The following is a 23,624-nucleotide window of genomic DNA, read 5'->3' on the forward strand; positions in this document are numbered from 1 at the left end:
GCCAAGCTGTACTTATGGTTCAAAGTACTCGAGGTACGGATGGGGCTTTGACCTTACACCTTAATGTTATCTTACATTCCTACCAGGTAACGGATCAAACTCTAGATTATACAAATGTCCTCTTCTACTCGCCTGTCCCATCCTCTGATGGCATAGTCATTTGGGAGAATGCAGCCATTCCCATTAACTGCCAGTACATAAGGTAATTTTATTAACCAGATATAATCTTGGGCTTTGACAAGTGGAAATTGGTTTGTTTTATTTAACTTGCATGAGCCCTTCTATTTCTCCTTAGGAAGTACAATGTAAATATCTCTGCAGTGGTACCTACCTGGGTTCCCTTTGTCTCCACTGCATCAGCAGCAGATATGGACTTTGATTTACACTGATGACTGGTGTTGTGGTTCAACCTTTTATTTTCTTTGTAAAATAAACCATGAGAAGTGAAATGTATAGCAACATTCAGGCTAACTTCTTTTATAAACAGTCACTTCACAAATGTAAATTCAAATTTATACTTATCATTTGACAGTTTATCTCCATTTTAAAGTTAAATTTCAGTTAATCTCCTGAACTGGGTCAAACTCATCTAATTACACCATTCATTTTGCCTCTATGTTACTGGTATTTCAACAAACTGCCTTATGAAAAGCTATATCTTTACCATGATGTCCTTTGCTTTATGATGACTGGCAGTATAAAAGAAGCTCTTATATCTACTTGTTAGGAGATACCATTCACATAGAAGCATCTGTCAATTTGGCCAATCACGTGGCACTGACAGTGTTTGTGGGTAGCTGTGTTGCGACCCCATCTGCAGTTGATGATCTCAAGCACATCTTTGTAGATCATCATGGATGTGTATATGTTACTTGCCTCACCATGTATATTTATTTGAATCTAACTGAACATGTGACCATCTCCTGGCATGATTATGATAATGTCCAAATTAAATGTATTTTCAGGTGTATATTCAGCTTCCAAATCCCGTTTCCTGCCCAGGGTGCAGGGGAACAAACTGCAAATGTGCCTCAAAACCTTCGTCTTTCATGGAGATGCACACAACTTGCTCTGCATCCTTTTGTTTCTTGGGCCCCTTCTGAATTGCTTCATATTTTTATGCATATGTGGGTGAGGGAGCAGTTGGGATGGTTTATCATCACCGCCTTCATTCTTGCCATTTGTAATACTGCTGTGTTCAATCCCTGGACAGATATATAGATTGTTTGTCATCTAAAAGCCATACCTGTTACATATGCATCTGACTTTCAGAATCGAGTATGCTCTTTTATTGATGAGTGGTAGTTATCTTCAGTTCAGCAGAGTTTGAGCAGTCTGCCAAGGGCCAAATTCTATAACATAACTCAGCTTCGTCTACATAGAAGTTCATTTAGAACAACTTATTTTGTTGCTTGCTAAAAGGGTAGGGTAATTACACCATCATTCTAATTACACCATCTAATTACACAGTCATTCTAAACTACTTGTTTTTTTCCTCCTAGTCTAATTTGTGTTGGTCATTTGGTATGTAAATAGACCTTTTAGTGATGTTTGAAATATGAAATTGTGGGGTAGTTTTGTTAGTTTTAACATAATGGAACTCTTGCCCATTGAATAATTGTTGTCCACAGTTCTGGTGTAGAATGACTGAACAGAATGCTCTCTGGCATTTATGGCATTTTGATTTTGTTGACAATTGGTGCCCTTAAGTTATTAGTATCCAGTTCCATGAAAAGTGCAGATTATTAATGTCCGAAAAGATGATTTTAATTCTCTAGACTACTATATAAAACGTGTGGTCATATCTATATGTATCCAGTTACCAGATTCAGCAAGAGTATACAGCTATTCATGTATATTCATGTATATTTCTTATCAAAATTGCATTGAATTTGACTTTGATTGTTCAGAATCCTACTGTTTTTAGTAAAATGAAAAGTTATACTAAGGAACTAAAGCATACTTTTATATTTAGGGTGGGGAAAGATCACTTTGGATCCTCTTGGTCAACAGGCTTCTCGTTTGCTGTATCCACTGGACCAGTATACATAAAACAATTTGGTAATCAACCTGTCCATGATCAACTCCCAGTACTTGGTACAACAGTGAGTCCAGTGATTGAGAAGATGGAATGGAAAATTGTTGAGCAGAATTTAAATATCATATTGAAAGACCTCTTCTACAACAGATCTAAACTTGTACAAGGTACTTCTGCAACGCTACCATGTTTATTTTAAAGTAACATTATGACTAATTAAATGGCAAAAAAAACCTCAACAGGCCAAGCCAATTCTATTCTGTCATCATCCTTGTACCAGCTTGTTTTGTGACTTGCAGAATAAGGACAGCAGTAATTACATTTTGTTCTAATATACTTGTGTGTAATGACCCATCCTTGGGTATTTATTTGCCATTTTAAATTTTAAAGGTTTTAAAAGTTTACTGGGAAATTGTAAAGCTTTATTCACACATACATATCCAATAAGAAATAATTGCAGAAAAAAGTTGATGTGAATGATTAATAATATTCTGCCATCTTTCCTGTAGTTAAAATAATTCTTTACTCTTCTCTTGGCCACTACCTTTGGCTGAGAGTAAGCTTGCCATTTAGCTTCAGCATATCCTAACATTATTAAATTCTCTCCACCATCAAGCTAAAACTGAAGGCTTATTTCTCATTTCAGGGTCTGAAAACTCCATTTTGGATCCCCTTTTTGAGATACTAAACAAGGAAAGTGCTGTTCAGTCAATGGGTGTTTCTTCAACCTCTGCTGAGCCAGTTGGCATAAAGCCCAACATTAACCACCCTGATGTTCTACACCTCATCATAGTGAGTCCAGTCAGATCTGAAAGTTGTTCAGATGATCTCAAACTTGAGTCTACCAGGAGAAGCTGCTCTCCAAAAATTCATTGATGTGCTCCTTCAAAAGGACAGTGGCCTTGAATAAGGAGTTCTGTGAACCTCACCACGTTCACAATGTAGTAGAATGGAGATCCTATTTATTGTCTGCTATGTATCTCTCAAATAGGTGGAGTCGGTTTATCTTCCTAAAGGAATAATTTTGTAAGTGTTCTCTTTCTAAAGCTAACTGAGGTCAACGAGTTGATCGGCTTGGTCTGGGAGAGCAAGTTGCATTCTTATGCATGTGATAATATGAATTATCCAAAAGAATCAGTTACCTTAACCTTGAGAGGTAGTATGTGTATTTTGAGAGGAAAAGCAATGTACACTTCATAAATGCCCCTGTAACTAATTTAGTAGGTACAAGTCATTGATCAAGATTGGTCACTTCAAATGAGACCATTTTTTCATTTCCTTGTGTGCTTTATATCACTCACTTATGGTAATGTTGTAATCAAAACCAGCTAACACTGGATATGATATTCAGTCAGATAACCAGGATCCTCTTTTGTTTTAAGTCCATTGTGATGTATACTTGGAGGGGAGCCAATATTTTCACCAACAGTTCAAGTAGCCCTAAAAGATGGCAGAGACCTGAAACAATCCACTGTTTGACCAAGAGGGACCAAGTCTAGACATGGCTTCTAATTCACAGTTGCCTGAGAATGTTTGAAGGGTGTTTCTTTTATTTACCCAGCTATCTTTAACAGAAATGCAAATTAAAAGCTGCTCATTTTCATTTGTTCTTTTTGTCTTATTTCTGAGAATTTATCAAATTTAGATGAAGTTATGCATTTCTCTTTGTACAAAATCTGCAGTTAGTTCAGCTCACTACACAAATTTATTTTGCCATACAGAGAATGGGAGCATGGTGTTCTTTATAATATCACAACAGGCCAGTTCTGTATGGGCCTCAGGAAAAAGGGTATTAGTCATTCCAAAGTACCCAGTGCATTGCTTTTTTGTGGGTATGCAATATGGGTCATTCATTGCTCACATGATGTAAATGACTCACTCTAGGTGGAAGTTATTATTCTAGAAAGGGATATTTTAAATAGTCTCTACTTGGTCTGAATAGAACATGTTGCTCAGCACAATAGTTGGCAATGAAATATCTCAGATTCTTGCAATTTAATCACAAACATTATAAGAAGTGTACAAAATTGAATGTCATTCATCTTTATGAATGAGCACACTTTAGGTTTAAGAGCTCCAGTAAAACATAAGATCCCTTGCCAATCTGTTCCATTACTGTAATCATAACCATGTTATTTCCTCACTGACCTCATGGATTTTGATCTTAAATACTTCACTGTTTCTTTAATGTTGTCATCGGAGCTCGTCTTTACCAGGTGCACCATTCTTATGAACCCATCCAGGAGCCCTGCCCCACTGACAGCAGAACATGGCTGAACAAACCAGTCCCTGTCACTGCAGGTCTTCCGTAGGATGAACCTCTCCGTGATCTCAGTGGCTGTTACAGCTCCCTCAACATCTTGTTTGTTGGCGAAGATGACAAGTGGGAGTCCCCTGAGCTGCTCATTCCTGAGGGCATGCTCAAGCTCACGTTTGGCCTCATCCAAACGGCACCTGTCGGAACAATCCACAACGAACAAGAGCCCGGCCGTGTCTTGGTAAAAGTCCCTCCAGTGGACTCGCATTTTCTTCTGCCCGCCTACGTCCCACATGGTCAGCACAATTTTCCTCTTGTTCTGCTTTGCGTCAATCATTTCTACATTGAAGCCGATTGTGGGAACTGTCTGGCAACTTTCATTGTATTTGAGTTTGAAAAGGACAGTAGATTTACCAGCACCATCGAGACCCAGCAGGAGAACACGTGCCTCTGGCATTCTGGACCCTTTCAGACCCATTGTCTATGCCCCAAATACTCACTGCGTGATTTAACTGAGATCTAAACTCTTTTCTTCTGTTCAGTATTTACCTAGTATGTCTGTCGTTACTGGCTGATTTATTATGTCCTCACCCACTACGAACTCTCTGATAAGGTATTTGGGTCAAAGTATGAGAGCAACTCCCAAATGAAACATGGTGCATAATTATCCACTGCGTTTAGTGTTCTAATGCATCAAATAATCTAATCACATATCTAAGCATTAAACTCAACCATATATCATTTTAAAAATGAAACTGAACATTCTTCATGTATTATAACACTCAATATTTGAGTACTCAAGCAAGAAAAAAACAAACAAAACAAAAACCTTCTGCCACATTTCTAATTACACCTGTTTAGCTGTCAGCAACTATTCAAATGTCCTTTAGATATTGTGGCATCTTTGGCATTTGTAAATTTCAGGAACCATTCATCTGTTGTCACTGATGTCATCACAGTATTTTTGTGTGTGACACAGATTTGGTTGTACTAAATAATGGACACATTCCCTACTTTCTTAAATATTCTGTTCTCATGATTTCAAAAGAAGAAAGAAAGAAAAACTGTCCTGGCATTTAGACAGTAGAATTTTCTTATACAGAAATGCAAATTGGGCACATTTCTCAAAAAATAATTACAACAAATTGAAATCCAAGTAAATGATGTAGATGTTTTCCCACTGTCTCACAGAAGTTTGTTCATCCTTAAAACTCATTCAACCATCAATTCTTGTTTCCTCTCGTAAATGGTCTTCTTGTGTAGAGAGCCGGTAGTTTGGCTGCTCTGAAGGCCGGTAGCACCACCACTGTGAACAACACGATACCAAGAGCAGATGGTTCATTCTCACGTTTTCCCGGTGTTTACCACAGGTTTCACCCAAACTCCACCCATCAGGTCTTCAACAAAAATGAGTCCATGACCGTCGTCACTCCTTCTCCTGCCGCTCATGTGCATCCGGCGCTCTCTTTTGTTCACAGAGATGCCCGAAAGTGTCTTCCCCTGTGAAATGCTACGCATCCTGTTTCCTGCGAACTGAATGCTGCAAGGAGGTGTAAGTGGCTGGCTTAATTTCTCGCATTTTTCTTGAGGTTTGCTAGATGATCCATCGTATGTACAAACTGCTTGCGCACCAGCAGATGTTTTGGGATTACACTGACCCATTCCTCTATTCCTGAAAAAGATAACCTTAATGGTTTCACAAGACTATAAGCCGTGCCTCAGGACTAAGTAGCTGTGTTGTCCTTTGTGAGACCCTCTTTATACACATCTCTGTTAGCAATCACCAAAGGTGGTGATGTCAAAGTCTGTCACTTCCAGTAATGTGGATCGGGAGTGATGCAATGGTGTAGTTGAGTAAAGCGAGTTGCAGTAAAGGAGTTCGCACTCAGATGGTTGGTTTTAAAATACTGTTGCTATTTTAAGAACTACCACCTGACACCCAGGCCATGATTGAATGTGCATCACTCGCTGGCTGCCAAGAACCCGAACGTGCGTCAACACCAAAGGGAGTGAGTCAGACAAGCACGCTGGTGTATGGTTAGGCAGCTGCCATCGACAAACACACACAAATGTCTCCTTCTTTGTACGGTCTTTCCAGCAGGCTGAAGACGAGATCAGCCGCTAAACTTAGATAATGCTAGTTAGTATGCTTCCCTGCTTCCAGTACACATTGACCCTAGCACATGAGCTAACCACAAAGACCTTGTGTTTAAAACAGGTGTGTTAGAGCAGGCATGACGCGACAAGACAAGTATCTGTGTACAAAGATAAAATGTATATGGAAACTCAGGGTACATGTCGGTACTCTGTCTATTATCTGAAAATAAAAGGAATTTTTATTTGGGTTGTTGCCTCAATGTTCCATACCCACAGAACATTCTAAACACATGAACCAAAATGTCAAATAACTCTGAGGCAGCTGAGACCTTTTTGTCATAATCTACTATTACCAACACTATTGCGTCTCACGACATTACGCATTTAAACAAAACCAATGGATTTGACACCGAACGTGCTTTTGTGTACAATGCAGTAGCCACAAGAGTGAAAAATATTAAGCAACAAAAAATCCAGTGGTCACTATGAATGACAGGCCAATTTTACTGCAACAAAGGAAGCTTTCCAGCAGTGTCACTACAGGACTGAGCACAGTATTATATACTATATGTGCATTTATAATTCTCCCTTTTATAATAAGTAGAGCTAATCCTATGTTTTGTTTTGTTTTTCACTAGTTTGTAACAGGAGATTTACAGCACTTTGCACAATTGGTCCTACACTCTAAGAACAAATGGTTCTCACTCATTACTTCATGCCTTTTGTATTAGGTTCAATTTAATTACAGTGGGTATTAAGAAATATCTCTTGGGATTAATAGCCAATAAGGCTGGAGTTTACATTTTTAGTGTATATATTGCTGTAATAAACTTAATAAAGTGCAATTCTAAAATAAAGTTTTAGATAAAGAATTAAAGCAAGCTATAAAATGCTGGAGTCCAGTGTTCTGCAGTAGTTACACTTTTAGGTAATCTCATTTTCTGCACTTCCATGTAGGCAACATTAACTATCACACATATGTGTGTGCATGCACGCACGCACACACGCACACAAACTTCCCCCCCAAAAAGGGCTCTGTGTTCATTATGGGACTAATTGAACTATCATTAAATATGGCCAAGGCCAGTTTATAGACTCCTTTGACCACCATCAACAAGTGTGATATACAGAGCAACATTTTTTGTTGTTATTTCCTTTAATTAATATGGATTAAATAACCCTTACATGGGGGATTGTGAGCAGTATCAATGGAAATGAATACAGATCCATATTGAACATTTAGGCAACAGTTGATATTCATACCTCACACTTTCCCCATTAAAGAATAAGAGCATTTTAATTCCTTAGTAATTTGCACTTAATTATGCTCTTCCAAGTAAGCATTCAAGTAAAGTATCATGTCAAAGTCCAGTGGGCTACATTATGGAAAAAAGCTTTTGTGTCCATTTGGGTATCCATTTGGCACTATTTGGCAAAAACCAACATTAGTCAGCATGTCGTACATGAAGAAGTGTGTATTTTAAAAAAGTGCTGTTGGCCTCTGAAGTTCCAGGTGTTCCTTCTGAGCAGAAAGAGTGAGGCAGTGGACTCTGAACCAGATGTCCTACTGTCCAGCCTTGGTGCCGGCGGCACCCTTGAACTTTACAACCATGACCGTGATGTTGTCGGGGCAGCCACGGTAGAAAGACTGCAGGACGATGCTCTTGGCGCCGAAGTGGGGCTCATCTAGGCGCTCACGCACGAATCGCACTGCCTCCTCATTGCTGAAGGCATCCCACAGGCCGTCTGAAGCCAGGATCATGAACTCGGGCTGCAGCTTGTCCAGGTCGAAGGTCAGGATGTCTGGGTCCGGGATGACCACATTGAGGTTCTTCAGCGGGTAGTCACCAAGTGAGCGAGACATGGCCAGGATGCCCTGAACACGCCATGAGCCGTTGAAACTGATGAAGCCCCCTGGTGGGTGAAGAAGGGTCCCTTCACACAACTTTTCAAACAACATTCTGAGCTATAAAAGTGCCCTGGAGTAGCAAATTAACCTATTACAAACTAACCTATTACAAATGGCTTCATCTTATATCCTATCATTTGCCTGCAAACTATTGATTTCTCACTCTAAGCGTGAGATGGATCCATTGAAGACTGCCATTTCTGACCTCTTTGTAACGGGAACCTGAAAGGATGCTGTACTACCAGAGGCACCCAGATGAGGGCAGCACCGAGGCCCTCACCTGCCCTCTTGATCCTCTTGCGCTCTTTCAGCTGGTAGGGCTTGTGGTCGTGAGACAAAGCCACAGCATTCCCATCCTTGTCGCACAGGACACCACGAGAGTCGCCCACGTTGGCCACAGTCAGCTCACGATCAGAAAGCAGGGCCACTAAACAAGTCGTACCTTGAAACAGAGGCCAGGAGGGAAGGGCCATAAATATTCATATATAAAGAAATGTTATAACTTTTGTCCATCTAATTTTGACCCAAGGTCAGGGGTTAGCTGGATTATTTTAATATGCATACATATTGTAAATGCACTTGTTAATAGCGCATACACTGAGATGTATATATGTGTGTATATGTGTATTCAAATGCATTCATAAAGGACAGCTATAGAATGCAAAAGGGTTGCTAGCTTATAGGTGTAGTCATGAAGTAGGTGTAACTAATAAAGTGACCACTCATTGTGTATGGAAAGTAGTCTTTTGCCCGGTGCATGCTTTAAAACACCTGCTTCCTCGTGTGAGGCAGAGAACTTTTCCACCATGTCGCGGTCCACGGCCAGAATACGCTGCTCCAGAATGGAGGCATAGGAGAAGAGGCCGTCCTTCTTCTCACGCTCGTAGGATTGCAGTTGCTGTCTGAGGCTCTCGGGCAAGTGTGCCTTCGCATAGTCAGCAGCTGCCTGCACGAAGAAACAGCCATCAATCTTTCCTCCCACGGGGTGGGACTAGGGTGGGCCAGGGGCATGGCAGAGTCTTTTTCAAGGTACGAGACCTTTTTGGACAAACACAGACCTTGGTGCCCAAAGGAAGCACTTTTAATGCACTTTAAACTGTAAATGCTGCCGACTTTCCTAATCTCTGAATAATCAGTGAGAGCAGTTGGATACAAGCTTGATATTACAAATAATAATAATAACAAGAATGATGATTTCTAATGCCAATATTCAAAACTCATCACAGAGATTGTCACTAGTATCTGCGCCATACATAATACGTACTCTGCAGTTTCACATCAGGTTAGGACTTATGGAATAATTAATTAAATTCCTCACAACTTCAAAGCCCTTGTCAGAGGGAAGCTGCCAAAAAATGCAAAGAGGTAAAGAAAAAAATAAAGAAGAAAGAACGAGAGAAAGAGATGAACACTCCAGCATGAGTCACTACTGAATACTCAGTTTGGCACACACTCATTACTTGTCATATCTATTCTCTCTACTGTGCATTTCAACGATTGATTCCATGCCTCAGCCCTGCCTTGACAATAATGAAATCAGAGAGGCAAATATAATTGGTACTCTAACAACACAGGACATAATTGGTACCCTAAGAACAAAGGATCCAATAGCATGGCTTTAAATTGCTGCTTGGGCAAGAGTGTTTTTTCCCCTGTGCATTATTTAAAATAAGATACTGCACATTTCTGCTGAGTAAACAGAAGGTAGAGCACTACAGTGAGGTCACTGAGAGAAAACACTCTCCATAAATTTACCGATTATTCCCGGTAAACTGTTTGAATTTTTTAAAGGTGATTTCCCCCCCCCCCCCCCACCCCACCCTCAACAGCAGCAGGACATAAATAATGCATTACTCTGTAATACAAGTAAGGGCAAGTCCCTCCCAGTCACAGTCACTATTTTTGCAAGAATGGCTGTTTAGCAAGTGAACATAATTATAAGCTAAATGTGATCATTTATATTTCAAAATGTAAATAATGTAATGACATTTTATTTCCAGTTTCAAGCTGAATAACGAAAAGGGTCTGGTCATCACTGTGACTGGAAGACCCATGAGCGCAGAGGGGCATAATGGTGACCTGAAAACACACACACACACACATATATATATATATATATATATATATATATATATATACAGAGTTCTCTCTCTCTCTCTCTCTCTCTCTCTCTCTCTCTCTCTCTCTCTCTTGTCAGGCTTCAATGTACCATGCAGTTTGCTAAAGCACTGCATCTGTTGCATTTCAACTCCATAGTCATATTATTTTTATCTAGCCCACTTCTCCTTGTTTAGCATTCCAGTTTAATGGATCGTAATTCAAGTCAAGAGTGACCAGACAGGGATTATAAGTCATTACCACATCAGAAGCTCAATGCTATGGCTGATTAAACAAACACATTTAGTAATTAGAGTCAGAGGTCTTGTCCCATGAGTTTTCACCCACATAATTACACCAAACCCCTTGCAGGCCTGCAGGATGTAATGTTTGAGATTTTTTTTTTTTTTTTTTTTTTTTTCTTTCTACTTACCTGAGAGGACAGTTTCTGTAGCTCTATCTTACCACAACCTATACATTTAGCTGACATTATTAGCTGGCCATGGGCTTGAAGTTAGCCAAAGGGAAACTTGTTTTATATGAAAACAGTGACTTTCTTTATGCAAGTTACCACCTGCCATAGCTCAAATCTATTTCTGGATATTAAGTCTGTGATAAACTGCAGAGGAAGAGTTCTGTGATTTCCAGTAATAGCCATTACTAAGAACAGGCCATTTATCAAAGTCACATTTTCCCAGCACTTAAGAGACAGAATAGGAGGATTTGTGGAAATGGTGTCACAAGAAATACAAGACTCAAGATTATGGAAAATTTTCCTAAAAGCTTCATATTACACTCCTGGATAACTGGGCTAAAATGGTTTTGAATGGGTAGTTTGACATTTATGGTCATTTAAATTGCTAAATAAAAAAACTCCCATGTGCCATTTTCTTTTATTTAAATAACATTCCAACCATCCATCCTTCTGCTCAAAGCAGCTGTAATAAAGAGACAAGGTGTCTCAATGTCATTTCGTGGTACTTGCCAAACACCCTGCTCAATGCAGAAACAAAGAAATGGCTGTAGTAGTTGAATTGAAAGTGAAAAGTGCAGTATCTTGCATGCTTCGGAGCCTGTGTTGATCGTGGTTTATGCTGGAAACCAGAGCGCTTTTTCTCTGTCTTTGGGAGAAAGTGTAAGCCTAGCAGATTGAACGGCGGCCAGCTGCAGGTGCCTGAAAAGACTCATTGAGAGGCTTAATAATTTCTCAAATATTCATCAGTTAAACACACATTGAGCCAAGCTACTCTAGCTTGTCAAGGCAGAAAATATGCTTACACTTGTAGTGATCCACACTCCTGTCCTTCTATCATCTTTCTAAAGTGTCTTTCACAGTATCACATCATGCCTCATTACTGCTTGCCTTGGGCCTTTAGAACCAATCAAGTCTAGAAAATAAATATCATGCCTGCGGTGAATCTAGACTCCTAACTGAGCAAGCAAAACAATAAACATCTTTCTCTAACCATCACTTACGAAGATACACTTCTCCAGCTGCTCATCTGCCCTACATCATTTACAGCCCAGTAATTTTCAAAAGCCCTTGCAGAATACAGGCTAACATTACCCAAATTAGAGTGATGGCGATGAAAGTATTTCATAGCATGTGAAACAGAGTAGACCTAACCTAAAGAAAACTCCAAATCGTCAATGAATCATGTTGCCTAGTACATGTTGGTGCATTCTAAATTGTTCTGAGCACTCTGAATTGAGCCAATAATCGTGTGAGTGAACAAGTATGAATATCAGCCCATAAACTTATCTTTGCTTGCTAGGACCATTCACCAAGGATTTTATTTAAAATTGGTTAATGGGTCCAAATGTAGCATTATGAAGAGTACTTACTGCTTTGCTTGAGTCTACGTTTTAGTCATTATAGTGCGTAATTCCATATATTATTAGAACTAGAACTTTTAGTCAAAAGTCAATACTTATCTAGCATCAGAAAAATATAGGTGTCTACATAATGAAATTAGAAAAACTGAGCATCTGTTGTAATCCCATAGGGACTGGGCTATAAAGTGCTAGTGGCAGACTGGGGGAGGGAAATTTACTGAATACAGCAGATATGCATCTATCGAATTTATTGTCTCTTGAAATTAGCACTTTTAAACAAAGCCTTTGCGCCTTTGGGTGCACTCTGGCTCTGTGATCATTCGCCAAAAAAAAAAAGCAAAAAAACAAAAAACAAAACAAGGCATACAGGCTAACCCCTGACATTATTCATCTTTATATTATTGATCATAGTTAGACAAATGTCCCCGTGCCTATTGAGTTTATAGAATTTTGTTATTTGTGTAAAAATGTCAAAGAAACGCTAACTCGAGCGTCTCAAAACATGTCAAAATATTTTTTTTATATTTTTTGTGCTTGTTTAAAACGCATGCTTACCTCACCACCATGTCCGTCAAAAATAGCAAATATTGACGGGTGACTCCTATTAACAAGATCCGTCAGGACCTCAAAGCGGTCCTCCATGTGGTCGCGCCGGCCCTGGATAGAGTATACTGCTACATTGCTGTTTTTGAAGCCCCACGTCTTGGAGAATTCCGCGTCCAGGACGTCCAGACCCCCAAGTCTGTCGTGCATCATCATCTCCGCCACTTTACCCTTAACCATTTTTACGGCATCCCGACTGGACTTGACGATGGTCTTCACCTCGTCCGTGTGAAAAAAATAACTCCACAGTGCCAAGCTTATGCATAACAGAAACAAGGTCTCTGGCCTGAGTAAAAAATAACGCATGATGCGACCCAAAAGAGACAACAGCGTCATTGTGTCTCCTATCATCACACGCAAGGGAGACGGTGGCTGTTGAGTATAACACAGGCTTCAAATTACTCCATTAGGCGAAGAACGGACAGGTCTGTGTTAAGGCTATCTTAAGACAAACGTCAGCACATCGATGACACGACGAAAATCAGGCTGCTTTCTGCACTCCAGACTACCGGACGTTTGGCTTTACAGATTTCTTGGACTTGCAGAGCAGGGTTGCTGCTGTCATCCCGGCGAACAGCTGCAAAATGAGAAACCCAGACTAGACTATTATTCAGTCCGCAGCAAGCGTTTGACTCCTATAGATAGGTTGAAGACAGATTTCCCGTTACACATCAACAGTGATAAATCCATTTTCCCCCGAAAAACCATAAACATCAGTCTTAGGTTTCGCCGACGTACACTGACTAGCGCACTCTTGCTATTGTAGGTCACAACAATGAGATCATCTGTCTACACAGGGTCCGGAAGAGCTAACAAAAACCCTCTAAAACATCCAACAGCGACGCCGTCGCATGCGGTGTTTATTGACAGCAAGCTTGCGGGAAAACCTGAAAGACGAGAACACATTTATTCATAGCAGGTTTAAACAAAGAGCTGCAAATTTCTTATTGATAGCCTAGATAGATAGCCTACTATATATATATATATATATATATATATATATATATATATATATATATATATATATATATATATATATATATATATATATATATCATCATTTCTGCTCATCCCTTTCCACTTTGAAGAGGAGAGCCACTGCAGAAGTTCAATTCAATGACATTGTGGAAGAATGATTAATTAATGCATTCCAGAATTTACCCAAATTCAAATGTATTAGTTGTTCTATAGATTTATAACACAGGCCTTTTACTTTGTCTCTGGTATTAGGCTATAATATAATAGTATATTGCTTTGGCCCCTGTAAGATGCCTCTTTTTGTGTGTTCTGCTCTGTTGAGCAGGTTTGCTAGCCAGCCCGTCTGTTCCAGTCCCGGTATTCCTACAACCCTTCCGACTGCTCCGATTGGTGACACCTGACTACCCCCGGATGCTCGTGCATAAGAGGGACTGGTGAGGGTGTCGAAAGCGACGTTTGTCCACCTTGCTTAGCTGGCTATTGTGTATGTTCGTTCGTTTTGTTTGTTTAGTTAAGGGTTTTGCGTTTGTCTCTGATTTGGATTGCCCTTTGGATACTTGACGTCTGTTTGTGAAATATTTCCATTTTTGCATATAACCATTTGTTACAACGAGCACTTTGTGTATTTTGTAAATAGTTTGAACATTACTGGGACGTTTACTGGTCTGGCTGCCAGACCAGTAAACGTAATTAATAAACATGCAATAAAGACATTGCACAACATGGGTATTCTTTATTATAATTGTGGGTTATGTGGAACAAATGTCTAGTGCTGAATGCTGTAATGTTTAGATAAGGTCAGCTGGACTCGTGACTTTTAAGCATTAATTAAATGGTGGGATTTTGTTGTTCACTTTCGCAGGTAAAACACTGTTTATCAACATAAAATTGTACTAAAGTTTTCCATTTGAACCCCTGCTGTGCCGGTTTCCATCTATAACTTCAGGACTCAGAGGCTGTATCTGGCAATGCTCCAGTTATGAGGACAACAGTGCACAATCTATTTCTTTACGTAGTGTAATAGCCTAGTGTACAGTCTGACTAGACTGAAGTAAGTAATGAAGTCTGTCTGATCCTAATGGCGGTCATCACAAGTTTTGTAGAACATGGGGGGGGGGTGGGGGGGGTCACTGCATTACATTTAGACTGGAGAATATCTATAATCCAGTGTAATACTTTATTTTTTGTAGGCTTACTTGATTGAATTTGACAGTTTAATCTTATTATTTAGACCTATTCTAAACATCCCCACAACCCTCCTCTCCCCACCCCCTGTACTGTCATGCAACAAGAAACACATGCTGAAAATATGACAAAGGTGGGAAGAAAAAAAATCCTTCAAATAAAGCATTTTATTGGATTAAAATCATTCTATTTGTCATATACCATTAACATGAACAAATGTCAATCACATTGTACATTCAGTAAAAATTACGAAGAAAAAAAATATGCTAATTTGAACACTGATGCCAAAACATGGACAGGACAAGCAAGAAGCCTGTCATGGTGGAGCCAGAGTTGGTGAAGCTGGGTAAAGGTTCTTTAGTTGGCAGTCAGACTGGGCCATTTAGCCAGGGTGCTTGAGCCTCTTGAAGTTAATGTATGGCCTCTGTAGGGGCTGGGTATCAGAAGCTCATGTAACAGTACATAAGTCTTTGCCCCCCCCCCCCCCACCCCCAGTAGCCCCCATCTTCATCTCAAAAATAGAGCCCTTGTGTCCACTGAAACACAAGGATAGGGCGTCTCCTCGGTGTGAATTCAAATGTATGGATTCTGCTAAAGATATGTCATCCTGGTCAATAGATACTGGCAGTACAAATAAGACAGCCAGTACATATTATTATTAGTAGTCTGCTTGTAATAGCAATAAATGACATTCTGACACCTACAACTGGTACCTTGTACAAGCATCAAGGCCACAGTCAGTTTTAGCATCCTGTCTTGAACACAAGCATTTCTGATCATATACCATCTCCTATAGTTTACTGTTAGGTTTGAAGGCAGATGTAAAGCAAAAGGGTGGTGGGGTATCTAATCACAACCATGAGAACAGTTTATGTTATGACCACCTAGCCCACAGTTCTTAGTCAGGAACCCCCTAGGAACCTAAAGGTGATGAGTGCTGAATTTCCTGTAGGTAGGCTTCGGGAAGGTTGCCATGACTTTGGTCTTTGATTATTCAGCTTCCTTTTGAGCTTCTGCCAAATTGAGAGGTCACTGGGAATTCTGAGAGCTTTGAATTTAGGCCAAGTCTCTCTAGACATTGACAAAGTCTTGACCCTGGGTTTAATTTAGGAAATTTTGCATGTTTACTGTTTCTGGAAAGTACAATGTGTGTCTGAAGCACAGCTGTTTTGGTGAAATGGTAGTACTTGGTGGGAGTGTTTGAAGGGGTGTAAGATACGTGGCCATTGACTCTTGTGTGGTTTATGTTGATACCATAGAGACTGAGCTCAAATCCCCCATGTTCCTGATTGCCTTTGATCCTTGGGAAAACCATGACTTGTTCAACCTTGGACTTATCATTTTGAATAGTTTTTTGTAAAGTTTTCTCTTTGAAACCTTTGTGGCTGTATTTCTTTTCAACTGATAATTTTTGTAATAAGTAAGTCCAGCATAGCATATATTAATCAATCCAGTAAAGGTATGCCAAATGCGAGTTGCGTGTATGCTGCATTATAGCTGGTAAGCTGTGTGTGTGGGTGTGTGTAAATGAGTACACTGTTTTCCCTTTAATGTGGTACAGTTTAATAGGTGTGCAGATGCATGAGAATGAGGCAGAATGATTCGATACTGCCTCAAAAACGTGACATTAGCTTCTGCTCAGGTATCCCACCTTGAAACCCATGCCAAGTGCACCCCACCTGCCCTGTACCTGAGCACCCTCCTATTGGTTGGGCCCACAGGGACGAGGAGGCCCAGGCTGTTAAAAGGTGGTAAATGTGGTGTGGCTTTCCCTCAGGTTAGGGAGGAGAGAGAAGAAGCCAAGCTCATCAACAAGGTAAGTAAGAGCACAATTTCCAGCTTACACTATTAATGAGTTTTAAGTGAATCTCCTTTTTAGAGATTAACACTATTAGACTCAAACTGTCTGTTTGAAAAAGTAGTGAGAAAATATACAAATCTGCAAAGGGCAGATTTTACTGGTTAAAGAAATATTGGTTTTAGTCAGTATCATTACAGTCCTATAAACATACATTTTACTTTATTTACTTCTCCTTATGACTATTTCTTGTCCACGTCGTAGTGATCAAAGCCTCTATGTCCATAGGCACAGTCATACTGTAGGCTTCAGATATAGTTATAAACACTAAACATGTTCCCAACTACAGCAGATAACGTCACCCAGTACTATTGTGGTGCTAGAAATGGGCATCTAACGTCTAGTTCATGACTGGCATGTCAACCATTGCATGAGTAATAATTAGCAGCAAACTACTTTTATTAATTCAGTTAGCTACTAATACAAATGTCTACTGGTTTTACTTATTTTATCGATGTATTGGAGACATCTGAATAAATGAGCCACTAACCTAATATGTTAGTGTGACTTTGCTACAGTAGCAGTACATCCTGAGTCTGCCATAGGGACTACAATTTACACCTCTTATTCTTAAACTTACTATACATGTGTATATTCACCATCTACTACCAGTCTTCAGCTGTTGATGCTGTTTTATGTGAAATAAACATGCCATTAAATATACTAGCAAATATTCAATTCACTGTCATTCAGTAGTATTTTCAAATGTTTGATGTCTATCAGCTCCCCTATAACCAGTTGCCATACAATAATTTCACAACAAGAACAAATTACACAGAGATGCTTGCTGGGATGTTACATACTTAAACATGATCAACAGTACTAAGAGTTAAGAGTTGGGGCTGGGGGATAGAAAAACTATATTCAGTTTTTCCACTTTCGTTGGGGAACTTTGCCCCTAACACCCACAAATGTGAAACTGAATTGTGCGAGTATTTACAAAATCTTCTCAATTTGCTTTTGTTCCTGGTTCCTAGACAGATGTCTAGGCCACAGAAGGTGGTAGCTACTCTCTAAAAGATTAAAAGGCTGAAAGTAAACTCCTTTCAGAGTGACCATATTCTCTCTGGTCAGGTAGGTAATTTGATAAATAGAATATGCTCTGCTCGTTTCTGCACACTCTCAAACAGGTTTAACAGAGATTGTTTCAGATTTCCATGCCATGTTGGGCAGGCATACTCTACTGCACAATGGATGTAATCAGTATATATTGTTATCAGGTCTGAGCTGACCACCCAAGCTCTTCTCAGACTCCTCAGAAAGTGTAATGTGGTGTTGGCTTTCTATACACATTTCTATATTTAATGTGTATATAAATTTTTTGGGGGTATCGATACAATATACTGGTGAGGCTCTACTTTGTCATTGATGCAATAAATCAGTATTTATTTTCTGATCGTCTTTAATCCCTTTAAGATAGTTTGGATGAATGTCATCTGATTTATTCTTTTTGTAGATTTTAATTAAGGATGGTGTTTGAACCCCAGTATACTGTGTCACAGAAATGTAATGTTTTTAACCTTTATTGACCTTCACAGTCCATTTTCTCATTTTTATCTCCTGTTGCATATTGTAGCTTACAAGCTGTTGATTTACACTGCTGTCAAAAAAATGCCCAGTTCTCTCCAACTGGTCATTCTTGTGACGGCCTCGGTAGCAGCCGCAGTGGCAGAGGTGTCAGCCTCCATGAACCCGCATCGACTTCGGTTGAAGGCCACTAAGAAGCCCCCTCAAGGTGGAGAAGGCACCCACCAAACGCTACCTTCCCGTCTGGGTGCCCGCCAGACCACCACCATCACTGCAGTCCCCTCCACCAAGGAGACAACTGAGTCTCCTATGGATGCTTATTCTTCGTCTCCCACTGACAGTACCACCTACCCTAGCGAGGCATACTCCTTGGACTACCACACCGAGGCTATGCTGCCCCCTGGAGTGGGCCCAAGGAACTACACACTGGACTACAATGAGTGCTTCTTTAACTTCTGTGAGTGCTGTCCACCAGAGAGGGGCCCTCCAGGACCCATCGGAGAGAAGGGGTCAACAGGTCAGACAGTGAAAATTAAAGATATAAAACAGAAGCAAAGATAAAAGATGAAGGTGGAAAATATTCGTCAAGGAGATCTGTACTCTCAAAACTGTTCATATAAGCATTAGATACTGAGCAAATATTTTATGTCATATATTGAATCTTTGGGCTTTTTTGGTCCAGATGAGAGCATGAATGTCTGAGTGTTGATGCTCTGAATATAATTAACTACTTAACTGCTGTGTTTTGCACAGCCCATGCTCATTTTCCTTTTTCTTCTATTGTCTCATGTCAGGTGCTTCAGGACAAAAAGGAGAGACAGGACCTCGGGGACCAATGGGAGAAATAGGTCTGCCTGGAGCTCCTGGGTCGCCAGGAGCTAAAGGTCAGTAAACTCCCTCCCACTTTTCATGGTTTTTCATGTTTCTAGAATGTAATATTAGTCCTGAGCAAGATTCCTACTACAAAATATCAGGATCTAGGAACCTTTCAGCGCTGTTTTAATGGCATTAAAAAGTCAATGGATAATTTTCAATTGACATATGGCCAGGTTAGTTTTATAAATCTGTCAATGTGGAGCTGAAGAATTGCTTCAATTAATATTATTAATCTTCAGAGAAACCATGCAACAGATGTTCGAAAACAAAGTTCCAGAATTATTAATATATTTTTAGGGAATGTGAATAAAAAGTTGCTAAAAGAAGCAGTCTTGTTGTGCAGTTAATATATAGGATTATTGTATTTCTTAAAATAAATGAATTTATATTTAATGCTAATGAGAATAAAAGCTCTTCCTATGTTATGCACTCTTATTAATGAAGACAGACAAATAAATGAGCAAACAACCAAAATAAACAATGTTTCTTTGCAGAACATGTGAAACTATTAAAGTTATCCTCAAGAGAAAGTTATGCTCCTTAGTAAAGGCAATATCAAGAAATTGCTTGATGACGTGTCATAAAAGGAATCTTAACTCTACTGCCCACTCTGAGGCTTTATACTGGCTCCGGTGTCATTAGTGTTTGTAAATAATGTAACAATAAAAGGAAATCTTTATGCTTCAGATAATTCATTCATCAAATAATTAATCAACCCAGCCCATATTTAGTCATGAATGTTTTAACTGCCAACTTTTTTTCTTCAGGGGACATGGGTGAGAAGGGGTTGCCAGGAGTACCAGGTCTTGCAGGGACAAAAGGAGATAAGGGTGGGTTCTGTAATAAGGGTAATAAGGCTAAAAAAGGTTTAAATGTCCATAACTTCATAAATTGACTCGAATGACTGTCCTGAGTAATGACATTTTTTTGGAGTGCCACTATTCTCTTTTTATGTCTGTAGGTGAACAAGGACTTAGAGGGGACAAAGGGGACATTGGTCCTCCAGGACTGAAAGGTGACCCAGGAGACACAGGGGAACCTGGCCAGAATGGAACCAAGGGAGAAGCTGGTGAACCAGGCATGCCTGGCTTAATGGGGCCTGGGGGATACAATGGCACGAAAGGGGAAAAGGGAGAAAAAGGGGAAATGGGAGAATCTTCTACTGTGGACAAGGGAGAGAAAGGTGACAAAGGTGAACCCGGACCACCAGGTCCAAAGGGTGACATAGGCATGCCAGGAATAAATGGCACAGACGGGCCTCCAGGCACTAAGGGTGAGAAGGGAGATCTTGGCCCACAGGGTCCACATGGACAGCAGGGTACAAAAGGACAACCTGGACCACCAGGCCAAAGAGGCATGCACGGTATGAAAGGCATCCGTGGTGTGAAAGGCCTCCGGGGCCAAAGGGGGGTGAAGGGCTCCAAGGGCGAGCCGTTCATTCAGAAGCGCTCAGCCTTCAGTGTGGGTCTCTTCCCCAGCAGATCGTTTCCTCCCCCTGGTCAACCCGTCAGATTTGACAAGATTATCTACAATGAGGAGGGCCACTGGGACTCCAACATCAGCAAGTTCAATTGCACCTATGGAGGCGTCTACGTCTTCTCCTACTACATCACTGTGCGTAACCGCCCGCTGAGGGCAGCCCTGTTGGTGAACGGCATTCGCAAGCTGCGCACCCGCGACTCCCTCTACGGTCAGGACATCGACCAGGCCTCCAACATGGCGCTGATCCGGCTGTCTACTGGCGACCAAGTGTGGCTCGAGACAGTGCGTGACTGGAATGGCGTCTATTCAAGCAGCGAAGATGACAGCACCTTCTCGGGATTCTTACTTTTCGCTGATGCCACTAAAGACTGACTCCGGAACAGCCGTGAACCTTCACAAGACCACCCTGTTCTGACCAGTGGCTGCTGTCTGACCAGTGCCTGCTGTCTGCCATGCAGAGGAAGGTGCCTGCTTTACTTGAAATGCATCCTGAAACACACTATTAGTGAATGAACTGAATGGCAACTAATTGTTCTGCTTCGTGCCTTTATCATATGAAAATCAAATCGGAGTGCAGAAATCAGGCAGTTTTCCAAACATATAATAAATGTAGTCCTAGACTACAAATAAGTCTTAACCTGGAAATATGTAACACTGCTCATGTATAATTTCCTGCTCATGCAATAAAATCACTATATGTATTGTGTTCTGCATGTTTTATTGCATACTGTATACATATATGCACCTTTAAGATGCCCCCCATATTGGGATTTAAACCAGTAAACATTCCATTGTATTAGTTGTTGTAGAAACCACATTTGACCACCAAGTACGGAAAATCTGGCAGAATGCATGTCATATGATTTAACAAAAACATTTTTAGACTGCTAAGTGCATAAGATATGTTGCTGCTGTGAAGGGTCTGGACTAAGGCAATGAAAAATGTCATGGCATGTCTGATTAAACACTCAGGGATATAATGTAAAGATCCACACAGTTCTTTATCATCATAGGCACAACGTGGATGCAAGATGGATGGGATGGTGGTGAATGGTAAAGGTCATTTAACATAAAATGCTGCCTTGATGGACTTAATTTCCCTTTCTTGGGTTTCACTAAAGTGAGGAGCATTTGGCTGATTGAAATGAAACTGGATTTATTGTTTGCACAGTTGTTCCTTCAATGCAGGGTTGATTGCTGCATTAACTCCTTGCAACCATCAAAGGAATGAAAGCCCATGGTGTCTCCAAGGTGTACGTGAGGGAGGAGTACAATGGAGGTTCCTTAAGGGCCAGTTGGTAGGGCTGACCATACTGTTGGCTAAGGGCTGCTATTCACATCCAACATAGATAGTGGTCATGGGCATAGGACAAAGCAATAAAGTGGACGGTAGGCAGTAAATTGTGATCCAACAGAATGTAATATTTGAATGTTACATGTTACAGATTCTGATTCAGAAGGATCTGATTGTCCCAAGCCATTTTCAGCATGATAAACTCAAATGGATCATAATTTTTGAAATCTAGAGAGGACTTCCTACATGGGAAGTGTTTATGACTCATTAGGGTTAGGGGCTATATAACCTCCAGTAATTTCACAAGACGAGTAGGTTGAGGCACAGGGATAATAGCCAAGGCATTGTATTGGAGCTGAGACTGGTGGGAACTAAACTGAGAAACAGACTATGGCTGGGGACCATAAAGGCCAGGGAAGAGAGTAGCCTGAGGATGAACATTATGTTGCCTAATCTGGCAATCATAACTATATTGCATTGGTGGGGGAACAGGCTGAAGACTTGGCCTATTTTTGTGTACAAGACAGGAACACAGAAGGAGGCTGTGCAGATCAAGCATGGACACAGGCTGAGGTAAATGTTCATGCTGGTGCTGAGCATGAACTGCTGACTTTTGTCTGTGCCTTATGATCTTGAGATGGGTCATGGAAGGCCAAACAACTTTGAGGCCTTTCTTTGCATTTATATTAATTTTCTGTAGTCAGACTCAATCATAATAAGAACTGTAAGAGAGAAGATGTGGATTTATTGGATTGATATAACATGGCTTCCATTTGGCTTGCAAGGCATGCTAGTCTCTTTCAGGCAGTACATTTCTTTCTTCATTTGCTGTAACAATGCTGCTTGGGATTGGGGCACTAAGTAAGTTGAAGGATCCATGAAACATGTCATAATGTGGAGGAAAATGGCTACAGACTACAACTGAGGCACATTCCTCTTCTGTGTTCTCTGGGACTGTACAAAGTCCAATTTATATTGCTGCAGCCTTGGCCATTTGTAACAAACATCCATTTTGTGGTATTCACTCTTATCTGGTTAGAAGGTCTAAATAAATCCTAGTCCTCCTGACTCATGCCAGAGGGGCTATGGGTAATGATGTTTGGATTTAAACTAACAAGATTCTTTATTGCCATTATGCAAACAACCAATTTAGCAGTAAACTAGCACACATGGCAGCACGGTAAATGTATGAAATAAAAACAATTACTATACAAATACTATCTTAAAAAACAAATACAGTGCTATGCAATTTAATAGAATGTACACAAAATGTAAGATATGTACAATCATACACAATAAATAAGTACAAATAGCCAATTATAAAAATATAAATACAGTTAGGACAATAGTAGCTAGAGTACAAACACAGTATTACACAACTGTAGTAAGATGGATACAGTGTTTAAGATATACATATACAGAATTGTGCAAAGGCTGTGCCAGTGTAAATATCCATGGTGCAAGGTTCATATGAGCCATCATATGAACATGGGACCAATGTGTATTGCACAGAGGTCCTTGTTTTCAGGAGCAGATAGCAGGTGCATCGGGAAGACAGGCTGGAGGTGATGAAAATGCAGGAAGGGT

At 40.3% G+C, this 23,624-nt stretch overlaps 3 protein-coding genes across 4 annotated transcripts; 1 reads left to right on the forward strand and 2 right to left on the reverse strand.

The window, feature by feature from the left end:
• Positions 1–4,016: 4,016 nt before the first annotated feature.
• On the reverse strand, positions 4,017–6,967 carry arl14 (ADP-ribosylation factor-like 14). The gene has a single exon (XM_026998335.3). It carries the CDS (start codon positions 4,771–4,773, stop codon positions 4,171–4,173), a length of 603 nt encoding a protein of 200 aa, XP_026854136.1. The 5' UTR covers positions 4,774–6,967; the 3' UTR covers positions 4,017–4,170.
• Positions 6,968–7,529: 562 nt separating this feature from the next.
• Positions 7,530–13,646, reverse strand: ppm1la (protein phosphatase, Mg2+/Mn2+ dependent, 1La). 2 transcript variants are annotated; one of them, XM_026998332.3, is made up of 4 exons: positions 12,790–13,646; positions 9,073–9,247; positions 8,507–8,743; positions 7,530–8,306 (listed from the first exon to the last, which is right to left on the reverse strand). In XM_026998332.3, exons 1-4 carry the CDS (start codon positions 13,186–13,188, stop codon positions 7,957–7,959), a joined length of 1,161 nt encoding a protein of 386 aa, XP_026854133.2. In that variant the 5' UTR covers positions 13,189–13,646; the 3' UTR covers positions 7,530–7,956. The 2 variants fall into 2 exon arrangements, with proteins under 2 accessions (XP_026854133.2, XP_026854135.2); XM_026998334.3 differs by having other exon boundaries at positions 8,582–8,743; positions 12,790–13,644.
• A 4,187-nt stretch (positions 13,647–17,833) lies between these two features.
• On the forward strand, positions 17,834–21,407 carry otol1a (otolin 1a). The gene is made up of 5 exons (XM_035536424.2): positions 17,834–17,932; positions 18,435–18,902; positions 19,180–19,269; positions 20,029–20,091; positions 20,223–21,407. The coding sequence occupies exons 2-5, from the start codon at positions 18,470–18,472 to the stop codon at positions 21,113–21,115; spliced, it is 1,479 nt and encodes a 492-aa protein (XP_035392317.1). The 5' UTR covers positions 17,834–17,932; positions 18,435–18,469; the 3' UTR covers positions 21,116–21,407.
• Positions 21,408–23,624: the final 2,217 nt, after the last annotated feature.

This window comes from Electrophorus electricus, chromosome 20, assembly GCF_041902795.1.
Source record: "Electrophorus electricus isolate QZ-2024a chromosome 20, ASM4190279v1, whole genome shotgun sequence".
Classification (NCBI taxonomy): domain Eukaryota; kingdom Metazoa; phylum Chordata; class Actinopteri; order Gymnotiformes; family Gymnotidae; genus Electrophorus; species Electrophorus electricus.

What these genes read in the sequence shown, in the direction of transcription:
- arl14 (XM_026998335.3), bottom strand. Translation starts at nt 4,773, where the DNA reads ATGGGTCTGAAAGGGTCCAGAATGCCAGAGGCACGTGTTCTCCTGCTG.
- ppm1la (XM_026998332.3), bottom strand. Translation starts at nt 13,188, where the DNA reads ATGATAGGAGACACAATGACGCTGTTGTCTCTTTTGGGTCGCATCATG. An exon ending in TGCCTCACACGAGGAAGCAG is followed by an intron (nt 8,744 to 9,072) that starts GTGTTTTAAAGC and finishes CTCTGTTTCAAG; the next exon opens with GTACGACTTGTTTAGTGGCC. An exon ending in CAGGTTCCCGTTACAAAGAG is followed by an intron (nt 8,307 to 8,506) that starts GTCAGAAATGGC and finishes TTCACCCACCAG; the next exon opens with GGGGCTTCATCAGTTTCAAC.
- otol1a (XM_035536424.2), top strand. Translation starts at nt 18,470, where the DNA reads ATGCCCAGTTCTCTCCAACTGGTCATTCTTGTGACGGCCTCGGTAGCA. An exon ending in TGGGTCGCCAGGAGCTAAAG is followed by an intron (nt 19,270 to 20,028) that starts GTCAGTAAACTC and finishes TTTTTTCTTCAG; the next exon opens with GGGACATGGGTGAGAAGGGG. An exon ending in AGGGACAAAAGGAGATAAGG is followed by an intron (nt 20,092 to 20,222) that starts GTGGGTTCTGTA and finishes TTATGTCTGTAG; the next exon opens with GTGAACAAGGACTTAGAGGG.